The sequence below is a fragment of the Chinchilla lanigera genome, unplaced genomic scaffold (genome assembly GCF_000276665.1).
Source record: "Chinchilla lanigera isolate Chin_1 unplaced genomic scaffold, ChiLan1.0 scaffold00063, whole genome shotgun sequence".
Lineage (NCBI taxonomy): Eukaryota > Metazoa > Chordata > Mammalia > Rodentia > Chinchillidae > Chinchilla > Chinchilla lanigera.
Window position 1 is genome coordinate 7,737,265 of NW_004955464.1, and position 19,729 is coordinate 7,756,993.

At 40.6% G+C, this 19,729-nt stretch overlaps 1 protein-coding gene across 1 annotated transcript in view; it reads right to left on the bottom strand.

Moving 5' to 3' along the window:
- Positions 1-8,570: 8,570 nt before the first annotated feature.
- The window catches only part of Rnf11 (ring finger protein 11), a 41,513-nt gene continuing 30,354 nt past the window's right edge, over positions 8,571-19,729 (bottom strand). The window contains exons 3-4 of the mRNA XM_005398777.2: positions 12,825-12,994; positions 8,571-10,810 (exon numbers count right to left, since the gene is read on the bottom strand). Of these exons, the coding sequence (XP_005398834.1) occupies positions 10,639-10,810; positions 12,825-12,994 (342 nt within the window). The 3' untranslated portion in view covers positions 8,571-10,638. The remainder of the gene's footprint in view (positions 10,811-12,824; positions 12,995-19,729) is intronic.

The window sequence follows — 19,729 nt, forward strand, 5'->3', positions numbered from 1 at the left end:
GTTTTGAGACAGGGCCTCGCTAAGTTGCCCAGGCTGGCTGTGAGCAGGCCATTGTCCTAACAGCCTTCTGAGTTGCTGGAACTGCAGCCGTGTGCCACACACCTGGCACAGCCAACACTTTGGAGACCTGAGGAAGGCTCAGAGTGTCTGTGGTTATCACAAAATCAATTAGCCTCCTGTGAATGATAATAAAGTCGTGGGTTACCGGTAAAGCAAGTTCACAGGAAAAATCAAAAGCCTTCATGATCACCCTCTGCAGTGAATGCTTTGAGAGAACAGAAATGCAATGAAAAAATGTCTTATTTTGCCAGAACAAGACAACGGAATGTCCTTCATAGAGAACCAGACTTTTGCAAGCTCCTTTTTCCCCAAAGCCTGGCTGCCGCGAGGCCAGCCCGTTTCCAGGCTTCGGGGCAGGACAAGGTGCTGAACTGGGGTGGGCTCCACGGGAGGCTGCTAACTGCTGAGCCAAAGCCGCACCGCGTGGGGTATGAGTTACAAAATGCAGTTTACAACAAAACAAAACACGATCCTTTATCTCAGCGCTCACTTCAGGTGCCTTTGTTTTCATTTAAAATGTTCTCAGGACGGCTTCCTTGCCAACATTTGTGACTGCTGCCCTGCAGCTCTGTTAATCAGCCTATGTCGCTTCTACCTCTGCTGCCCTGCGGTTGCTGAGATAAGTCTGCTGAAAATACGTCTGAGGGTGAAGCCGTTAGTTTCAACCACCACGTCTTTATGCAGGGGACTTTGAAGGTAAAAAGGCTTGCCATGGGCCCCCAGTGTATTTCTGAGTTATTTCTGGCCATTACTTCTCAACAGTGCAGAGCTTCCCAGCACATCTGCCCTAGAGAAGTAGTTGATCAGATGTTTTTGGCTTAGAAATAGGAAGGTTTGAATCCTAGACCTGCCTTTGTTAATTTTCAAAGGAACCTTGGAAAAACACAGTCCCTCTAGAAAACAGCAATTTAGACGAGTTGAAGGCTCTTTCCTGCTCTCTACAGTTTTAACACTGGTCAGGTCTTTTTCTGGGTTTTCATCTGCAAAATGAGGCAGCAGACACACCTATGCGCTTGCCTTCCCAAGCATTTCAACCGCAAGGGACAGGCTCCTTAAATGGGAGTGGGGCAGATGCGCAGAGCAAGGCATCCCGTCTTAACGGCCGTGCCACACACATGCACCCAGTTGTCAGGGAAGCAGCAACGGTGTAACATGATCTGAACAGGCCCTTGGCAAGTCTCCCTCAGTGGGCACACTGCACACTGGGCACAGGCTCTCTGCCTGGCAGGGTGCTGGTTCCTATCAGCTCTCCCACACGTTGGCAGGCTTCCCCATTTCCTTATCTCTTGAGTCAATGGGAGGGCTTCCAAGACAGTTACCGGCATTCACAGCAAAAAGCCACAAGCAGATATAAAAGCGAGGCCTGTAAAAGGCCCGTATCAGCCCAGGACATGGCTGAGGCCCAGCGGGAAGACTCCCAGCAGTGAAGAAGGGCACTGTGAGGTTTGCAGAAAGCCCAAGCCTGTTGAGTGCCAGATCACTGAACCCAGAAACCAAATCCACTTTTCTCTGGAATTACTCTCTAGTTCACCGACTCAAAGAGGGGGGATCAACAATAACCTTGCTTTATTTTTACTGACTGATTGTGGTACCAGGGACTAAACTCAGGGGCTTTCTACCACTGGGCTATATCCACAGCCTCTTTTATTTTTTGAGACAGATGGGACCCGAGTATGCAATCTTCCTGCCTTGGCCTCCCTGTGTGTTGAGATTACAAGCATGCTCCACTATGCATTTCCTTGTGCTTTCTCTATCAAGTTTAACAGACGCCTTTTCAACAGTTTCTGCCTGTTGCAGAAAACGGGAATGCCAAAGCACCAAATAGGAACGCACATTCTACCCTCAGATACAGCTTTCCAAGGTAGGAAGGTGCCTTTCTGCTTGGGTTAGCACAACTCCTTTGAACTCTGGTGCAAAGTTAATTGTTAACCAATAGGGTAAGTCCACACACAAGAAACCTCATTTGAAAGGAAAGTCTACTCGTAAATGAGCAATCTTATGAACTGCTGACACTGTATAAACTTCATTAAGTGAGAAAATGTAACATAGCCCTTCGGGAAAGGTCTCTATGACTGCTAGAAGTTGACATTTAAGTTTAATCACAGCCAACACCTCGTAAGTGACGGGATTGCGTTGTTTTCTTTTACATTAACAAACACTTCACAACATCAGACATCTTATGCTCTGGAGAAAATGATAGTTATTTTTAAGTTACTTTGTCAAACTGCAGTCAAGCTGTAAAATTACCAGCTGGATGTTATACTGCCTCTTGGCCCAGTGATAAGCACGGAAGAAGTACGGGCCAAGAGCCACCGAGACCCTTGCCAGGGCACACATGGGCTATGTTGTTTGACACGGTTCCCTGACCACCTGGCATCAAGAAGTAGGGAGAGGGTCTGGAGTAGTGGTCTGAGTTCTACCCATCCACAGCTGGAGAGTTCAGGCAGCTGCTTGAGAGATGGGTTTTCATAAAGCACAGGGGTGGAGCTTCAGGCCTGGACTGAGGCTTGAGGGGGAAGAAACTGTGCAACTTTGTTATGAGACAGCAATTTGTAGGAACACGGGGAAACTGGGCGGTACACAATGCTAAAGACACTCAAACTTCTAGTTTAAACACTTAAGCCATGGTCCAAGTGATCCATGAAGAAAATCTTTTGAAGTGCTGAGGATAAAAACAAGCACAGATCACACAGCTCATCCCCTAATATACTGAAAGGTAGAGTTACTGGTCCATACAGACTGTGGGAAGGCAGAGGTGGAACTGGTCTGGGGGGTAACCAGATCAGGGGGGGTAACCAGATCAGGGGCGCTAATGCGGCCATTACATCTTCAGTTCTTGTCTTTGCTTCTGGTTAGGTCTGTTTCCTTGAACTGGCCACCTCACCCAGGCACTGGTATGTGGCATTCAGGCCTCATGTGCTTACAGCTTACGGCCAGTGGAGGAAGGGAGTCTTTTCCTAACTCCCTATGAAAAATGCCAGTGTAGTGGTGCACAACTGTTAAGCCCAGCACTCTGGGAAGCTGAGGCAGGACGATGGCAAGTTCAAGCCCAACTGTGCAAGACCCTGTCTCAAAAAATAAAAGGTCTGACGATATAGCTCAAGTCTTGGGCTCAATCCCCACTACTGCAAAAGAAAAATGCCAGATAAAGAAAAATGCCAGATAAGGACAAGCGGGTCTGGTCTCACTCAACTGTCTGTCTCTTAGGCAACTAGTTATCATGGTGCTGTCTCCACACCAGTGGAGTGTCATCGGCAACTTATTTCAAATAAATTCTCAGACCAAGAAAGTAGAGTTGAGGCCTAGCAACATGAAGTTCAGCAAGCCCTCCAGATAAATCTGACGTGTGCTAAAATAGAACCACTCTATAGAATGAGAGGCAACTACAAAGGCCTGGTCTTGGGTCATATGCTGGAAACATGGGTAGTAGGCAGATTAAAACACTAAAACCCACTTTGACATCCCTTGTTTCAAAAACTGACATATAGGAACTATGTCTTGCCACATTCCTGATACAGGGGAAGATAGCCAGTGGATATCTGTATTAAGGTACAGGGTTTCTCAGAATGCTGCCTGCCCTTTTCCTTGTCAACACCAGACTCTTAATGAGCTATTATCCAGTGGGAATGCCCTTGGGATGATGATAGCTCCCTCTCCATCAGAAATGCTCAGATTCCTTAAGAAGTCTCTTTCCCTATTTTGTCTTTCCTTCCATTTAATAAATATTCTGTATCTTTTAAGTATCTATTGTCCTGCTCTTGAGTAACTTATTCTGATAGGAAAGGCATGCAAGTACATTAACAACTAGAGCCATAAGGTAAATAAAAAGGATGTGCTTTGTTTTTTTTAATTTTTAAAATTTTTATTTTTTATTTATTTTTTAATTTTTAAAATTTTTCTATTTTTTTTTCCTGGTACCGGGAATCGAACTCACAACCTCGCGCTGGCCAGGCAGGCGCTGTGCCGCCGAGCTAAATCCCCAGCCCCCTGCGCTTTGTCTAGGAGAAGCAGCCAGTTGCAGGGCAGAAGCTGTAGCTGAAAAAGACCTGAGACAGGTGCGAGCTTGCCACTTTAAAAGGCACAAAGGGTGGTCCATGAAAGCTGGCTCCTACAGTCCTATGAGACAGAGGCAGAGAGCCTACTCATCCCAGTTAGGAGTTCAGGTTTTATTTTTACCGCAGTGGGAAGCTATTCAAGTCTTAAGCCAAGGAATGACATCATCTAATCTATTCACTTAAAATTATTTTAGCTGCTGTGTGAAGAACTGACTATACAGTGTTAAACATGGACATAAGCTTCCAGCACCAGTTCTTCTGGGTTTTTTGTTAACAAAAATACTACCTCTTCCCTTTGCCAATTAAAGTTAGGAAAAAGAGAATGATTTCAGTATGTTAAGTTATAATCACTAAGACTCTGAGTTGGCATTTCATGTTCTTTGGTCTTCATGGGAAATCAGAAACCCAGCTTATCAAAAGCCATAAACACAAATTGCATTTTACTTCAAAGGAAACTTCAAAGCCTTTAACTCAAAATTTAAGCAAGTCCTAAGAGCAGGACTGGCAATAACAGCCAGTCCTGAAAATGGATTGTTAGAGAGGCACCTTCTCAAAACCAGAAAGAACGCCTGGGAGTTCTCCCGGCCCAAGTCCCTACAGATAGAAATTAACAGGTAGCCAAGACCCAGGAGGACCAAAGCATTCATGAAAACAACTGCACTATAAAATTGAAGTTTGTGATCTGTTCGCTGAGTGTGACTCTCTCATGGACACAGGCTCATTATTCCGCCCTGTTTCAAAGCCGAGGGCTGGGTTTAATTCCGGAAATGGCAGAATGCACCGTTTCTGTGCCTCTTCTGTGGATAGTGCTAGAAGCCAACCCCGGTAGTCTGGTAACACAGTCCCAGCTTTCCAATTCAACAATGCTGAGAACTTGCTTTTGGTCCTAAATGACGGGATTAGTTACTACAGCTGGCCCCACATACTGCGTTTTGCATAGCCAACCAAAACTCTTCAGGCATTCAGAGCGCACTGCTATTGCCAGACTTTCAGAGTAATCTCTTATTGTATTCAACATTTTACTCATCTTGTGCTGAGAAATTTGGAGCCTACAAACGTGGTTACAGAAGGGATTCAAAGCACACAAGCGCTCCTTTTATCTGATCATAATTAGTTTTAGATGCCTACAACGTTTCTCATTCATGATACTTCATTCATACCAAAAGAAAAACCTGTGGAAAGCATATGATAATGAAACGTCTCAGTGAACAGTCACTTTTCTTCAGACTAAATATAATAAAAAATTCTCTCAAAGCTCTCATCAAAACCCTGTGTGCCCAGGCGTGGTGGCACATGCCTATAATCCCAGCACTCCAGCACTCGGGAGGCGGAGGGAGGAGCATTGCGAGTTTGAGGCCAGCCTGAACTGCACAGTGAGACCCTGTCTCAAAAAAACCCATGTGAAGAAATAATCAATTTATTAAATGGTTTTAGGGAACAGCATGAACCAAATGCACTCAGCTAGTGCCCTGAGCAAGCGCCTATTTTCAGTAAGAATAAAATGGATGATTAAACTGTTCAGGTTATTCTGAAACCCCCTTTGTAAAATTTCAGATCAAAAAAACAAGGGAAGGCTGGGTATGGTGGCACACACCTGTAACCCCAGCACTTGGGAGGCTGAGACAGGTCAGCCTGGGTTACATAGTGAGTTCAAGGCCAGCCTGAGGTACACATGAGACCCTGCCTCAAAAAAAAAAAAAAGGTAAAGGTATTCATTTAGGTTTTTTGTATCCATGAAGAACCTAGCCAAAGGACAAATGGAAAGGCAAAAAGTCTCACATCTCTGAATAATTAAAAAGCATCCAATACTGGTGTTATTTTCAATCTTGTATTTAGGCAGTTTTTATCTTTATTTTTTATATTTTTTTGATACCGGGAATCAAACTCAGGACCTTGTGCTTGCCAGGCAGGCGCTTGTGCTGCTGAGCTATATTCCCAGCCCTAGGAAGTTTTTAAAGAAAACAAAAAAGTACCGAACCTTACTGCACGTTAGTTTGGGTTGGGGCCATCTACCAATTATTCAAAAAGCTGCTGGTTTAACAGCTTGGGGACCCTGTTAAAAATGACAGAGTTCTGTTTTACCTCTGCTACTGATGAGATGAGAGTTTCCATTACTAACCAACATTCAGAGCCCAAAGACATTATGTTCTCCTTGTCCTGTCTTTCAAAAACCACCAGTCTATAGTGGTGCAATACTATGATCACAGCACTCTGCGAGGCTGAGGCTGGAGGATGGAAGTTTAAGCCTAGCCTGGGCAATTTACCAATTTCCCCTCCTCCCTCAGAAAAAGATAGGGACATAGCTCTGCAAAGGCCTTGGGTTTAATCCCCAGTACTAAAAAAAACAGACTCACTGATCTGCCAATTTCCTCAAGGATGTGGCCTAGACAGACAAGATGACATAGGATTAGAGAAACATCAAGCCCTGACTCCTAGTTCAGTGTTCTTTGCAAGCTTCTCTTATCACAGACTTTTGATACACGGAAGAGAGAATAAATTAGTTGAGACCATTTTTGATACCTCTCAGGAAAACTTCCTCTTAACCATGGGTCAATTATAATTTTATTCAATGCAGTAATGTACTGGTTTTTATTTTTTGTCTTTTTGAGCAGGGTCTCACTATGCAGTTCGGGCTGGCCTTGAGCTCACTTTGTAGCTCAGGCTGGCCTCGAACTCACGACAATCCTCCTGACTCAGTCTCCCGAGTGCTGGGATTACAGGCGTGCACCATCATGCCCAGCTTGTACTGGTTTATTCTTGAAGAGAATCAAACCACCTCTTCTGATTGGGAGGGACATTAAGTTGATGGAAAAACAGCCCTCAAAGCCAAAATACATCAAAACTGGGCTAATATGAGAAGGACGATAGAAGGAATTGAGCTTAGCCTCCCGATGACTAATGTCACCCGCTGGAGACTGCCTGAGCAAGGACTGTAACTCTCATGCCAATGTCAATGATGGACGATCCTGCTTCGAGGCCTGTTTGGTTTTGGAGGACACTTTTAGCTGTTAACAGAGTCATGTTCTAATACTTCTTTCTCATACTTGCCAGAAATTTCAGTAACTGAGGTAGAAACTGAGTGCTAGGACACCAGAAAATGGACAGGTATTACACAAAAACAGCACTATCTCTATAGGATAAATCCTTAAACAGAAAATTAGCACCTAGAGCTTTGGGAAAGTCTAGCTGAGTTTAAGGTTGAAGCATAAGTGCCAGTGATACAGCTCAGCAGTGCAGCACCTGCCTGGCAAGCGCAAGGTCCCAAGTGTTCTATTCCTGGAAACCAAAAAAAAAAAAAAAAAGAAAGAAAGAAAAAAATTGAAGGAGGAGTGTGATATAAAGAGGACTCAAATTTTTCTCTCTCCCCAACTGGTAAAAGAGTAGACGTTAAATTTCAGTAAATGCAGTACTACCTTAAGAGCCACCATAGTAACAAAAATTTCAATTCTTTTCATGCTCATTAATTCTAAAATTAAAGGCCTTAAAAAAAAAAAAAAAAAAAAAAAAAAAAAAGACAGGGTCTCTGTTGGGTGTGATAGCACAGGCCTGTAATCCCAGCACGCGGCAGGCTGAGGCAGGATTGCTTCAAGTTCAAGACCAGCCTGGGCTACATACTGAGGACTTGTTTCAAAAAAAAGAATCTCATTATGTAGTCAAGGATGACCCTAAACTCACTATGTAACCCAGGCTGGTGATCCTCTTGCTTCAGTCTCCCAAGTACTGGTATTACAGGCATGTACCACCATACCCAGCTTCAAGGTTAATGGTTTAAAAAGAAATTGGTTGAGGTTATTACAATGGTTAAAATGCATCTGTACTAAAGTATAATCAGTAGACTCCATAAGTGATTGCTGTCTATTGCTTTTGTAATCAAAGAGGTAATCAAGATACCTACACTTAAAAATTTATATTAAAGAGACTTACCTTCTTCCCCTCCACCTCAGTCTCAGGACCAGCTGTTTCTGACTACTTTATAAAGTGTTACTCCTTTTTAAAAAGGCATGCTTCCCTTTGAAGGAGATCTGTATGCAGAGAACCCTAATTAATGCTCATCACTCTATAAAATCATACTGCTTTATATCACAAGGTAGACAACAATAGTAGAGCGTGAGTCTTCATAGAATTAAAAAAATTCATGTGAAAGGAAACTATTTCAACCTGCTAGGTTTTGCATTGATAAGAACAAGATACTTCTGGTTTTTTTCCCTGGCTAGGCTTTCGGACATTTCAAATTCCACAGGCAAGCTTAAACACACATTGCCTGTTATCTTAACAGGTTCCACCTACTTGGTTTTAGAAATTTAATGCCATCAGGCATCTAAGTATATGATCAGATGATATTAAATGACAAGCAATAAGAACACTTCCCAAAGATGTATATACTTAGACATTTATATGACTTTTTTCTAAAAGATTAAATATCTTGAGCCTGATAATCAATTCTAACTTTACCCCTTCACAGCTGTATTATAACTTTATTTAACAACATAGTAAAAGCCAAAATTGATGATTCTTAACAGAGTATGTAGAGAACAAAGTTAAAGAATACAAAGTGCTCAAAAAGCATTTTGTTCCCTACTGGTTCCTTCAAAATTAGCAAACTTCTGTGAAAGAAGTCTTATAATGAAGACAGACTAAATGCAACATGGAAGTTCATTTACCAGTTTTGACAATCTAGAAAACAGAAACTCTGACTAAAATACCTGATATAGACACCATGTATAAGTAGAAAACACAAGAATAAAAAAGGATCACTGAAAATATTGCACAAATTCAGCTGTTTCCTCCAAATTTGCTTTATGTAATTGGGTAGATATAAATTAATGAACAGAAATTTAAGCGAGATACATGTAACAATTTAACAGAACCTGATAATCTAGTTTCTTTCAATTTTCCTCAAATTCATCTTTGAGTCATTCCATCATGGGGCTCACAGGGAAATTAACCAACATATGCATAATACAATTGAATGTCAAATAAGTACTTATGACATACTAAACTCTCCTATAATGCAATTACGAAGAACCTTCCATAAACTTGTTTTGTATGTAGAAAAGTGTTAGAGTCAAATATTCAACTCAATATAAAATAATAAGAAACGTTTGTTTGTTAGGCAGAGACTGAGTCTCCTTTTGCTAATGAATGATTTTTAGCTGTAATATCACTGAGCTGAACAAATAAGTCACTTCTGAGTACACGAGGAAAAATAAACACATGCTAAGTGGATAAAACATTACTACTACATATTACTAGACCATCTCTACCTCTAACACTTCAAAAGCTTAGAGATTTAGAGTATTCTTACATTAACTGCAAGAAAAATTAAATGAGAAATTCCTTTTTTGAGATCACAACTATGAAGTCATGTAGTTATACAAATTCTGCATTTGTGTGCAAAACATGAAACACATTTACCTTTATTCCTTGCTTAGTCTTATCAGTCATCTAGGAGGACTTAATAGATACCTTTCCAAGAGACACAGACTGAGATGTGTTTATGTAACTTCAATAAACCTCAGCAGAACAGTAATGAGAGATGCAGTATCCTTTTGCTATGGGTCAAGACAACAAGGAAGGAGGTCATAGGAAAGAATAAATCAAAACTGTTACAACTGAGAAACTACTTTTTGTTACGTTTCACCACGGCGCCACCTGCATTTTCACATAAGCATGGTAGCATAATTCAAGCTCAATAAATCAGAAATCTTCATATTTAAAATTTACATTGACTTTCAATCATCACCATATTAACAACCAAAACAGTTAGATAAACACACAGGAAAGGGTACTATTAAACCACTTCACTGGAGTTGGTTTCTTGACGCATTAACTCATTTTTTATAGAAAAGGGATAGTGCATCTCAGTTTGCTTACAAGCTAGGAGATCACTTTGAATTCTGCATTTCCTAACTGCAAACAGAATATAGCACTTACAACAGGTTATAAATAAACTTGTTTTCAAGCATAGAGCCAGCCCCAACAATAATACACTATTTTAAAAGACCTAAGGCAATGAATTCCATTTCCAATGGAAAAAAAGAACTGTGCAAACAAGCTTAAAACTACTTTTTTGTGCCAGTGTTATAAAATGTAGCTTTTAATAAAACCTTGACCCAAATGCCAGTAACTTCAGAAAAGAATCTGGGTGGAGGGAAGAAGAGTTATTTCATTTAGGAAAAATAACCACTATTTTTTTCCTAATCTTCAACATACACAATTTAAACATAAACAGCTGCTGTAACACTTTACACAATTCCTATGTACTGGAGCAATAACAAGATCTAAATACAATTATCTTTTTAAACACTGGGTCAAGGCTTTACATAAAAATACCATCCTACTTTTCCCCCCTAAGTTTCTAAAATATTACATACTTTCCTCAACATCTGCAGCCATCCAGGAATTTTAAGGAAACTTTTGTGCATGATCTTAATTCCTAATCCCTGGCTCTTTGGGCTCAGTGACAAAAGATCAAAACCACCAAAAATGATGGTTCACTTGAAGTCAGACAAGAAACCCTGGCTCAATTAGTCTCATAGGATGAAAGCAGTGCTGCATCAACTGGCTCCATGCAGGAGGGGCACGTGAAGGATCTCATCAACCAGTCATCTATACAGTCCAGGTGATAGATGTGCATGCACGGCAGAAATCGAATCGGGTCCCCGTAAACAAAGTCCATCATACAGATCACACACCTGTGGACAGAAGCAAGGCAGAGAAATCAGGAAGCATTTTTACATAAGTAGCCTATCTGCACTACTCAAAGATGGTGTTACTCCAAACAACATCCTAGAACAATTTGTACGTCACTTTATTACTACAGCACGCAAAAGCAATTTTTTTCTAATAAGTGTTTATCCATCTATAGTCTCTTGTTTCAATTGCCTCAGAATTTGCTGGGCTTAAGGGCAATCAACACAGCAAACAGCAGTGCACTACATTAAGATCAAGTTTATTGCTCAGTTTGTAAAACAGCTACATATTATAGGAGAGACCTGCAGGAGAATGTTATCCTTTAAGTAGAAAGGCATCAATCAGATCAACTTTGTCTTTTTGTACTGAATTTTTAGTGCAATCCTGGAGTAATGATTTTTATTTTAAAAACATGTAAAAACAGAACCCTAATGGCAGCCTACTTATGAGACTGCTTTAAGTTAGAACTGTTTTCACCAACTCAGTTTGAATTTTCATGTCAGAAGTCAGTGTTCTAGACAGACTACCACCTTAAGCACTAGCACAAAATGTTGGCAAAGTGCCAAACATTAACACAGTAAATCATGCCTGTGCTGGGTAAGCCATTCTCAAGTTAAATGGAGAATGGATTCCTCATTAGGGTTTCTCAAAGACAATGATGAGCCTTGGGGACAAAAATTACGCACAAGTAAAATTTTATCGTTAACTCATCAGGCTTAACGAAACATCTTACAAGAAACGGATTTCACCAGGTGTGGTGGCACACATCTGTAATCCCAGCAGTGGGGAGGCTGAGGCAGGAGGATCACTGTGAGTTCAAGACCAGCCTGGGCTACAAAGTGAGCTCAAGGCCAGCCTGAACAGCATAGCGAGACCCTGTTTCAAAAAGACAAGACCAAAAAAAGAAAAGAAAAAAAGAAACAGATTTCTCTCATGTCACTAAAAACTTAATAATTTTAAATGCTGCATAAGCTGGTGAAGTATTCCCATATCACAATTTACTCTACTGTTGGACAGTTATGTAGCATGCATCCCTCCTCCCCCTGAAACAAGACTGTGGTGAATACCTTGTGCACTGAGCTTTGGGCCAGGGGAGTGGTGGCAGTGGTACACATTTCGGACAGATCCCTATGGCTACTGTCTTAAAGGGTACTGGTCCTTGAAATACTGCCAAATGACATTCCAAAATTAACATGTTATGTTGGTCCTCGTTCACATTCATACGTGTAAATGGTTTTAGCTATCATCAGTTGTTATCCAAATGGACAAGAAGTGTAAATAATAATCAGAATTCATTTTATAAACAAATTCTTCATTGGTGCATTTAAACATTCTTGTGTTCACTGAAGTGTTCCAGGACAGTAAATGTCAGACTTCCAAAGAACAGTGACATGGTTGTTAAATGGCTCTAAGAGTGAACTTTCCACTACTTGAACTGCAAAGTTCAAAAAAATCTGCTGAATGTTTTAAAGTTTGCTTGATAGGCAAACCGAAAATCCAACTTGAAAAACTTAAACAGGCTGAGAGTAAGTTATGCGTCGAGTTTGTCAAGGACATAAAGATGTGACGATGCTTCAGCAAGTGCTGCTTCCGCCAAATACCACACAGTGCTTTGTTAATGCGTTCAGACATTCCTCTCTGTGCTTTTCTGCCACTAAGCTGTGTAAAATATGGTAACGGTGGCTGCACAGAAAGTTAGAGACATCAGCAGTAAAGCTAAGAGGAAAACTGTGAGAACGATGACAGAGTTAGAGAAAGAAGTCGTTGTGAAATCTGTTTGAAGTCCTGGAAAAATGAATTTATAAGTGTAATTTTGGGACCACAAAATCAATTTTTTGGCTTTCTATTATTTCTTATGGGAAAAATATCTTCAGTTCTCAAGACTTTTTGGTGTCTGAACCAGAATTTGGAATGAACTGAGTTCGACAATGGAGGTATCACTACATGAGAAAAGGGAAAATTTTCAAAAGCTAATGTGAAATAAGACCTCTGAAATAAACTTATTTTAAAACTTACTCCCGGATCTTTTTTTCTGATCCATCTCTTCCAGGGTCATAAACCCCTTTAGGCAGATGCTGTATAAGGCCTATTCTTTGAGCTATCCTAATCTGTTCCTCTTCAGTCAGCTGAGTCGCTAGCCGAGTCTGGCTAGGTGTTGGATGATAGACTGGAACTGGAACTTGTTCCTAAGGATCAAAAGCAGATTAAGAAATGGTTATTAGTGTTTCTGGCCAGGGCTGGGAGAGAAAGGGGCCCGAGGAGAGGTAGAGGCGAGGCTTCTGGAATCAATACACACATGCGCACACACACACTCTTAGATATATGACCTACTTGTAAAAGATATAAACACGTCTCACTGAAAAACTGTTACTAAAAGTTAACTGAAGTATATCCTCACAAAGACTACATAATTCAGATATATTCATTCTTGATACACCAAAGATAAATCAATATATAGATCTGCATATAATTAAGCAACTGCAGTAAGTTAGTATTTCATAGGCTACAAGAAAGTTGTGGTCTCAGTATAACAGTATTTACATTAGTACTGGTCAATATACACTTATTTTTCTCCCCAAATGGAAAATTTTAAAATTTATGTATGTTTTTAAAGACTAGGTATTGTTGTAATAAGCTTGTAAAATTCCCTTTGTGCTGTAAACATAGTCTGTACGACCAAAACTTGAGTGATCCTTTATTAATCATCATAAATATGGTTGTGAGGACCCTTGTCATAGATATTCACTTCAAGGTTTTATAATTAGCAGGCAAATATTCAGCCCCAGTTTCCCCATGTGTAAAGTACCAGGGGTGATAATTAAATGGGAATTTTAAATGTTGTCCTTGGCATTCTATCAAACACATACAGGTTCAGTCAGTATGTTAGCTACTATCATCACAGCTGTACTATTATATAGCTGTACTATTATATAGAACAGCATATCAAAATTGGCTGCAATGGACTATTGTGAAAAAACTTAAAGGGGGTGTCGTGGTTTGGGGGTTCTTTGCAAGGGGAAACAATAACATACAGGATACATATTTTATAAGATTATTTATAATAATCACCCAAAGAATCATATGCAAGAATGCATAAAATCTGTCCACATACTATAGACCAAGAATCCAGCTAAGGGCATGGTTCCTGTAATAATGTCCTGCATGAGTCCAGCTGAAGACCTAAGAGCCCATAACAGTGCCTCCCACATATCCAACTGAAGGCCCAGAACCCACAACAACATCTCATGCAGGCCTGTTTCATAGATCTGCACTGGGAAGGTCCAAAGGTCAGTGGTGGAATCTAGAAAGTCTGTGCTAGCAGGATGAAGGATCTGTGCTAGCAGGCTGAGGGATCTACACTGGAGCCAGGAATCGATGCTCAAAATAAGAAACCAGATCTCCCCTGAGAAGTACCACCGCCATCCTCAGCAACAGTGAGGTCCTGAGCTCCTCCAATGATGAAGACAGCTGAGGGAAGCCAAAAGGACAAGCTTCTCCAGGAGGCTGAGCAGTGCACCATCTTCCCCTCTCGAACCAGGAAGTGACACTCAGAGTGAGGACCAGAGCTCCCCCAAAGTGAACTGAAGCTAATACCAGTGCCAGCAAGGTCCTGAGCTCCTCAGAGGATGAAAACAGCCAAGTTCATGAGGAAAGCCAGCATGACAAAGCTCCTCCAGAAGAACCAACAGCTCCTTACAGCTTCTACCAGCTCCCAACAGCCTAACTTCTTCCCCAGTTCTGCCTCTTATGTTGCTGGCAACAATCCTCAGGTGGGCCTCCCACACCCAGCACCACCCTTGCTCAGTTCAGCTGGGTGTTATAAATTGACCACCAGAGCCAGGCCTGGTGGCACACGCCTAGTAATCCCAGCACTCACGAGGTTGAGGCAGGAGGATCACTGTGAGTTCAAGACCAGTCTGGGCTACAAAGTGAGCTCAAGGCCAGCCTGAACTGTACAGTGAGACCCTGTCTCAAAAAAAAAAAAAGTTGACCACAAGTTGTCAGTCTATCACAGGGGGGGTGGATATTGTCTAAGATCAACTTCCATTTTATAGCGCAAAGCTTGCCTACAGTCACCTATTCTCCCTGTAAACTGGCAATTTCCTCTATAATATACATGAGGATGCATGAAGATTCTATATGTTAGTTTAGATTTTGTCTTGAAAAAATACACTGAAATTGTATATATATTTTTTTTTCTTTTTTTTTTTTTTTTTTTGAGGCATGGTCCCACTATATAGTGCAGGTTGGCCTTGAACTTGTTTATGTGGCCAGGTTGGCCCTGAACTCAAGGCAATATCCAAGGGCTGGGATTACAGGTGTGTGCCATACACTTGGCTGAAATTTTTTTTTTTTTTTTTTTTTTGGCGATAGGGTCTCACTGTGTAGTTCAGGGTGGCCTTTAACTCACTATGTAGCCTAGGCTGGCCTCAAACTTGTGGTCATCTTTCTGTCTCAGACTCCTTTTAAAAAGCCGTCAAAACAAAGCATCCAGCACATGAGAGTACTTGGGTTCAATCTCTGTTACAAAAAAAAAATTTTTTTTTTCATCTTAGAGATCATCTTTATATTTCCAGTAACTTCTAGAATTAAGAATTTTGAAAAGGAAATGCTTCTGTAAATTACTGGTTAAATACTCTTACTGGCAGAGAAATAAAAACTTCAATCACATCTTTTGTTTTTCGTTCTACTGGAACTTCTGTGGGCTACTTCAGGTAGTTCTCATTTTAAGCTTGGAAGAATGTCAAACTTTGTTGTTACCAGAGTTCAGAAAGTTTTTTTTTTGTCTTTTTGAGACAGGATCTTGCTATGCAGTTCAGGCTGGCTTTGGGCTCATTTTGTAGCCCAGGCTAGCCTCAAACTCGCAACAGTCTTCCTACCTCAGTGCCACCCCTAAATGCTGGGATTACAGGTGTGCACCACCACGCCTGGCTCAGAAAGAAGTTTTAAAACACCAGAAGAATTCCTATTGGGATCTATCTCCTGTCTCACATAAACAAGCTTGTCTAAAAAGCTAATACAACCTTCTAATCCAGTGGGTTGGTAAAGCAACAGAGAAAGGGGTTAGCTCAGTGACACAGCACAGGTACAGCGTGTTCAAGTCCTGGGTTTGATCACCAGCAGTATGGGAGAAACATTAAAAAAAAACCTAGCTCCCTGTATCTAAATACCAACAGCATTCCTCACAGAAATAAAGAAAACCACCCTAAAATTCATATGGATCTAGAAGACAGCCAGAATAACAAAAGCAATCTTGGGCAAAGCAAAGCAGGAGGGATCACAATCCCAGACTTCAAGTTATGTTATAAAGCAACAGTGATAAAAATAGCATGGCACTAGCACAAAAACAGACACTGGGACCAAAAACATACTTTGGAGGAAAGAAAGCCTCTTTAGTGGTGTTGGGAAAACTGGCTATACACATGTAGAGGATTGAATCTTGACCCATGTCTCTCACCATGTACCAAACTAAAATCAAAAGGAATCAAAATCTCAGTGTTAAAACTGACATTTAATCTGCTGCAAGATAAAACAGGTAAAATTCTTGAAGACATAGGCATAAATAACTTTCTGAACTCTAGTTGCACAAGAAATAACATCAAAAATCAACAATGGATCATATCTACTACTCAGAGGACTAATATCTAAAATATACATAAAGAACTCTACAGTAGGATCCCTCAAAATAAAAGACCCAGAACATGGGCAGCTGAAATCAACAGACACTTCACAGATGAAGTACAAATGAACAATAAGTACATGAAGAAATGGTCAATATCACTAGCCATTACAGAAATGCAAACTAAATACTAGGTGAGACTGCATCTTACTCCAGAAAGTTAATGGCTGTCATCAAGAAACCAACCAATAACAAATGCTGACGAGGCTGTGGGGAAAAAGCAGCCTTCCACATTGCTGGTGGGAACGTGAACACATACAAGCACGATGGAAATCACTCAAAAAATTAAAACTAGAAATTCTGTTTGACCTAGCTACACATTTTCCCTCTAGGTATCTTCCTGAAAGAGTCAAAGACATCGTATTACAGTAATACATGCACACCCATGTTTATAGCAGCACAATTTGTAATACAGTAGGCTAAATCTTGGAAGCAGTCTATGTGTCTATCAACAGATGAATGGATAAAGAACATGTAGTATTTGTACACAATAGAGTACTACTCTGCTATAAAAGGTAAATGCATCATTTGTAGTAAAGTGTATCCACACTGAGACCACAATATTAAGTGAAATAAATCAGATACTCATGGTTTAAATGTCATGTTTTCTCTTATATGAGAAACTCAAAACATAAATAGAGCAAAATAAAAGGTAGATAATAGGAAAAAGAAAGATACATCTTCTGCAAAAGGGAAGGAAATCAAGAGATGAAGGGAGGGGGGAAAAAGGGGAGAGGAAAAGAGTGAAAGAATTAAGCTGTGTTATGCACACATACCAACTCCCTGTGATGAGTAACATGTACTGTAAACATACTGATAAAAATTAAAATTAAAAAAAGGTAAAAACTAAGTAACTTTGTTCCAAGAAACTATATTTAAAATTACAATTTTTCACCTTGCTTTAATATAATCACAATATATTTAAAACTCAGTTATTTTGGTGCAAAGGGGCGGGGATGGTGTATGACCTAGAAGGGATAAGGATGCCTGTCGTCATGCCACCACCTTGGTCACCTTTGCAGAATCTCAGGAATCAATGGAATAGTTTGAAACACACTAGATCTTTGAAGATGGGATTACCAGAGCATGGTGGTGCATGCCTGTAATCCCAGCACTTCAGAAGTTGAGACAGAAGGATTGCCAAATGTTCAAGGCCAGCCTCCTGAACTATATAGTAAGACCTTGTCTCAAAAAACAAAACAAAACAAAAAGCTTTGAAAGATTTGGTTCCACTACTTTCTGCGGTGAGTTGGGGGCCAAGAGTCTTTTTTTTGGTGCAGGGGATTAGACTCAAGAGTCTCACCCAGGCTAATCAAGCACTTCTCCACTGAGCTACACCTTGAGGCAAGCGTCTTAACATCTTTGAGCTAGGCAGGGTGGCACACGATACTATCTCAGCACTCCAGAGGCTGAGGCAGGAGGATCCCGGTGAGTTTAAGGGCAGCGTGAACTATACACTGGGACCTTGTCTCAAAAAACAAGTAACTTTGAATTGTCTGATGATTCTCTGTCACACAAACTTTAGGAAAAGTGCTACTGTCCAGTGCTTCATAGTCCTTCCTAATATTTTTTGCTTCTCTGTGAATACTAGAAACTCTTTGACTTTTGTTGTGATCCATGTCAGGGCTGTGTTCCTCAACCCTTTGATTATCGTTTCTGTCTAGACTGTCTTCCTGATTCTCAGTCCCAGTCCTGTCTGACCAGTTTTGATGAACTGTCATCTACACAAAGGTGACATATCTGAAGTCATATGGGGTTGAAACTGTTTAAGACTATGTGTAACAAGGGATTTCTAAATCCTTGAACATCTAAAAACCAACATGGATTTAATTATTTTTAGAGCAAATAATCTAGAACAAGTTTTTCAGAGAAGCTAGATTTCTGGGCCAGGTGTGGTGGTGCACGTCTGTAATCGTAGCACGCAGGAGCCTGAGGTAGGATTGCAGAGAGTTGAGGCCACCTTGAGCTACACAGATGAGTTCAACATCAGTCTGGGCTACATAGCAAGACCCTGTCTCCAGAAAAAACCTAAATTTCTTCAGTCTTGTTTATATACATGTACAGAGAGCACAGAAAGCAGAACAGAAAGGAAAGCTCTACTTTATGAACACATTAATAGACATTAAAAACTACCTTTTTTGTTGAGACAGTCTCACCGTGTACTTAACTGCAAGCTGGCTTTGAACTTGCTTATACACCCCAGGCTGGTCTCAAATTCATGGGGTTCTTCCTGCCTCAGCAAAAGTGTATTATTTTCTAATTGAGTACTTTTTGTTAAGCAAAAACACTCCCTCTAAATACCCTCTACATTCAACAATCTCTTTCGTTTGTCTTGCTATATATATAGCCCAAACTGGCCTTGAACTAGTGGTGATCTTCTAGCCTCAGCTTCCCAGGTAGTGGGAATACAAGCATAAGCCAGCATGCCTGCCCGCCCATCTATCTATCTATCTATCTATCTATCTATCTATCTATCTATCTATCTAGTAGATTCAACAATTTCAGTTTACATGCAACTTCACAGAAAGTCATACAAGGAAGGAAATTCTGAAGACCTAATCTCTGATATTTTGAGAATGGATGTGCCCTTAATCTTCATCTCACATACCTAATTTAAAATTTCAATTGCCATCATTCTTACTTAAAAGTAGCTTGTTATACTTGAGCTGTCAGTTATTTAATAACTAGAAAGCCAGTTTTTTGGGGGGATAGCACATGGAACCTTGTTTTAGTTGTCAGTTAGAAGACACTGGAAGATAAGCTAATATAAAAACCTACCATTCCCTAACTGATGGTTCAATGTGCCTAGACTCTTTGTATAAACAGGAAGATTTATACTGAAAACCTGCTTTCCCTCTGGGAAGCTGAAATTTTATTATGTAGTAGGCAGTGGGTGCCCCCGTATCCTTAGCAGACAACCCTTCATACGTGATGTCCTGTGTGACCCAATTAGGAGAGGACCCTTGGAAGCATACACCTGGGCTCTTCTGGACTTGGCCCTATGAACTTTCTTCTTTCACTGATTTTGCTTTTTATTCTGCTGTAATATCAAAATGTGTGTATGATTATACTGAGTCCTATGGGTCTTCCTGTCAAATTACCAAATATGGGGATTGTTCTGAGGATCCCCAATGCTACTGATAAGGTTTGCTCCTAGTTTATCAGCTACTGTGTGTTTTACTGCCATGTGGAAACAAGTAAAAAACAAAAAGTTTTGATTAGCACATGTTCTAGTCCCCAA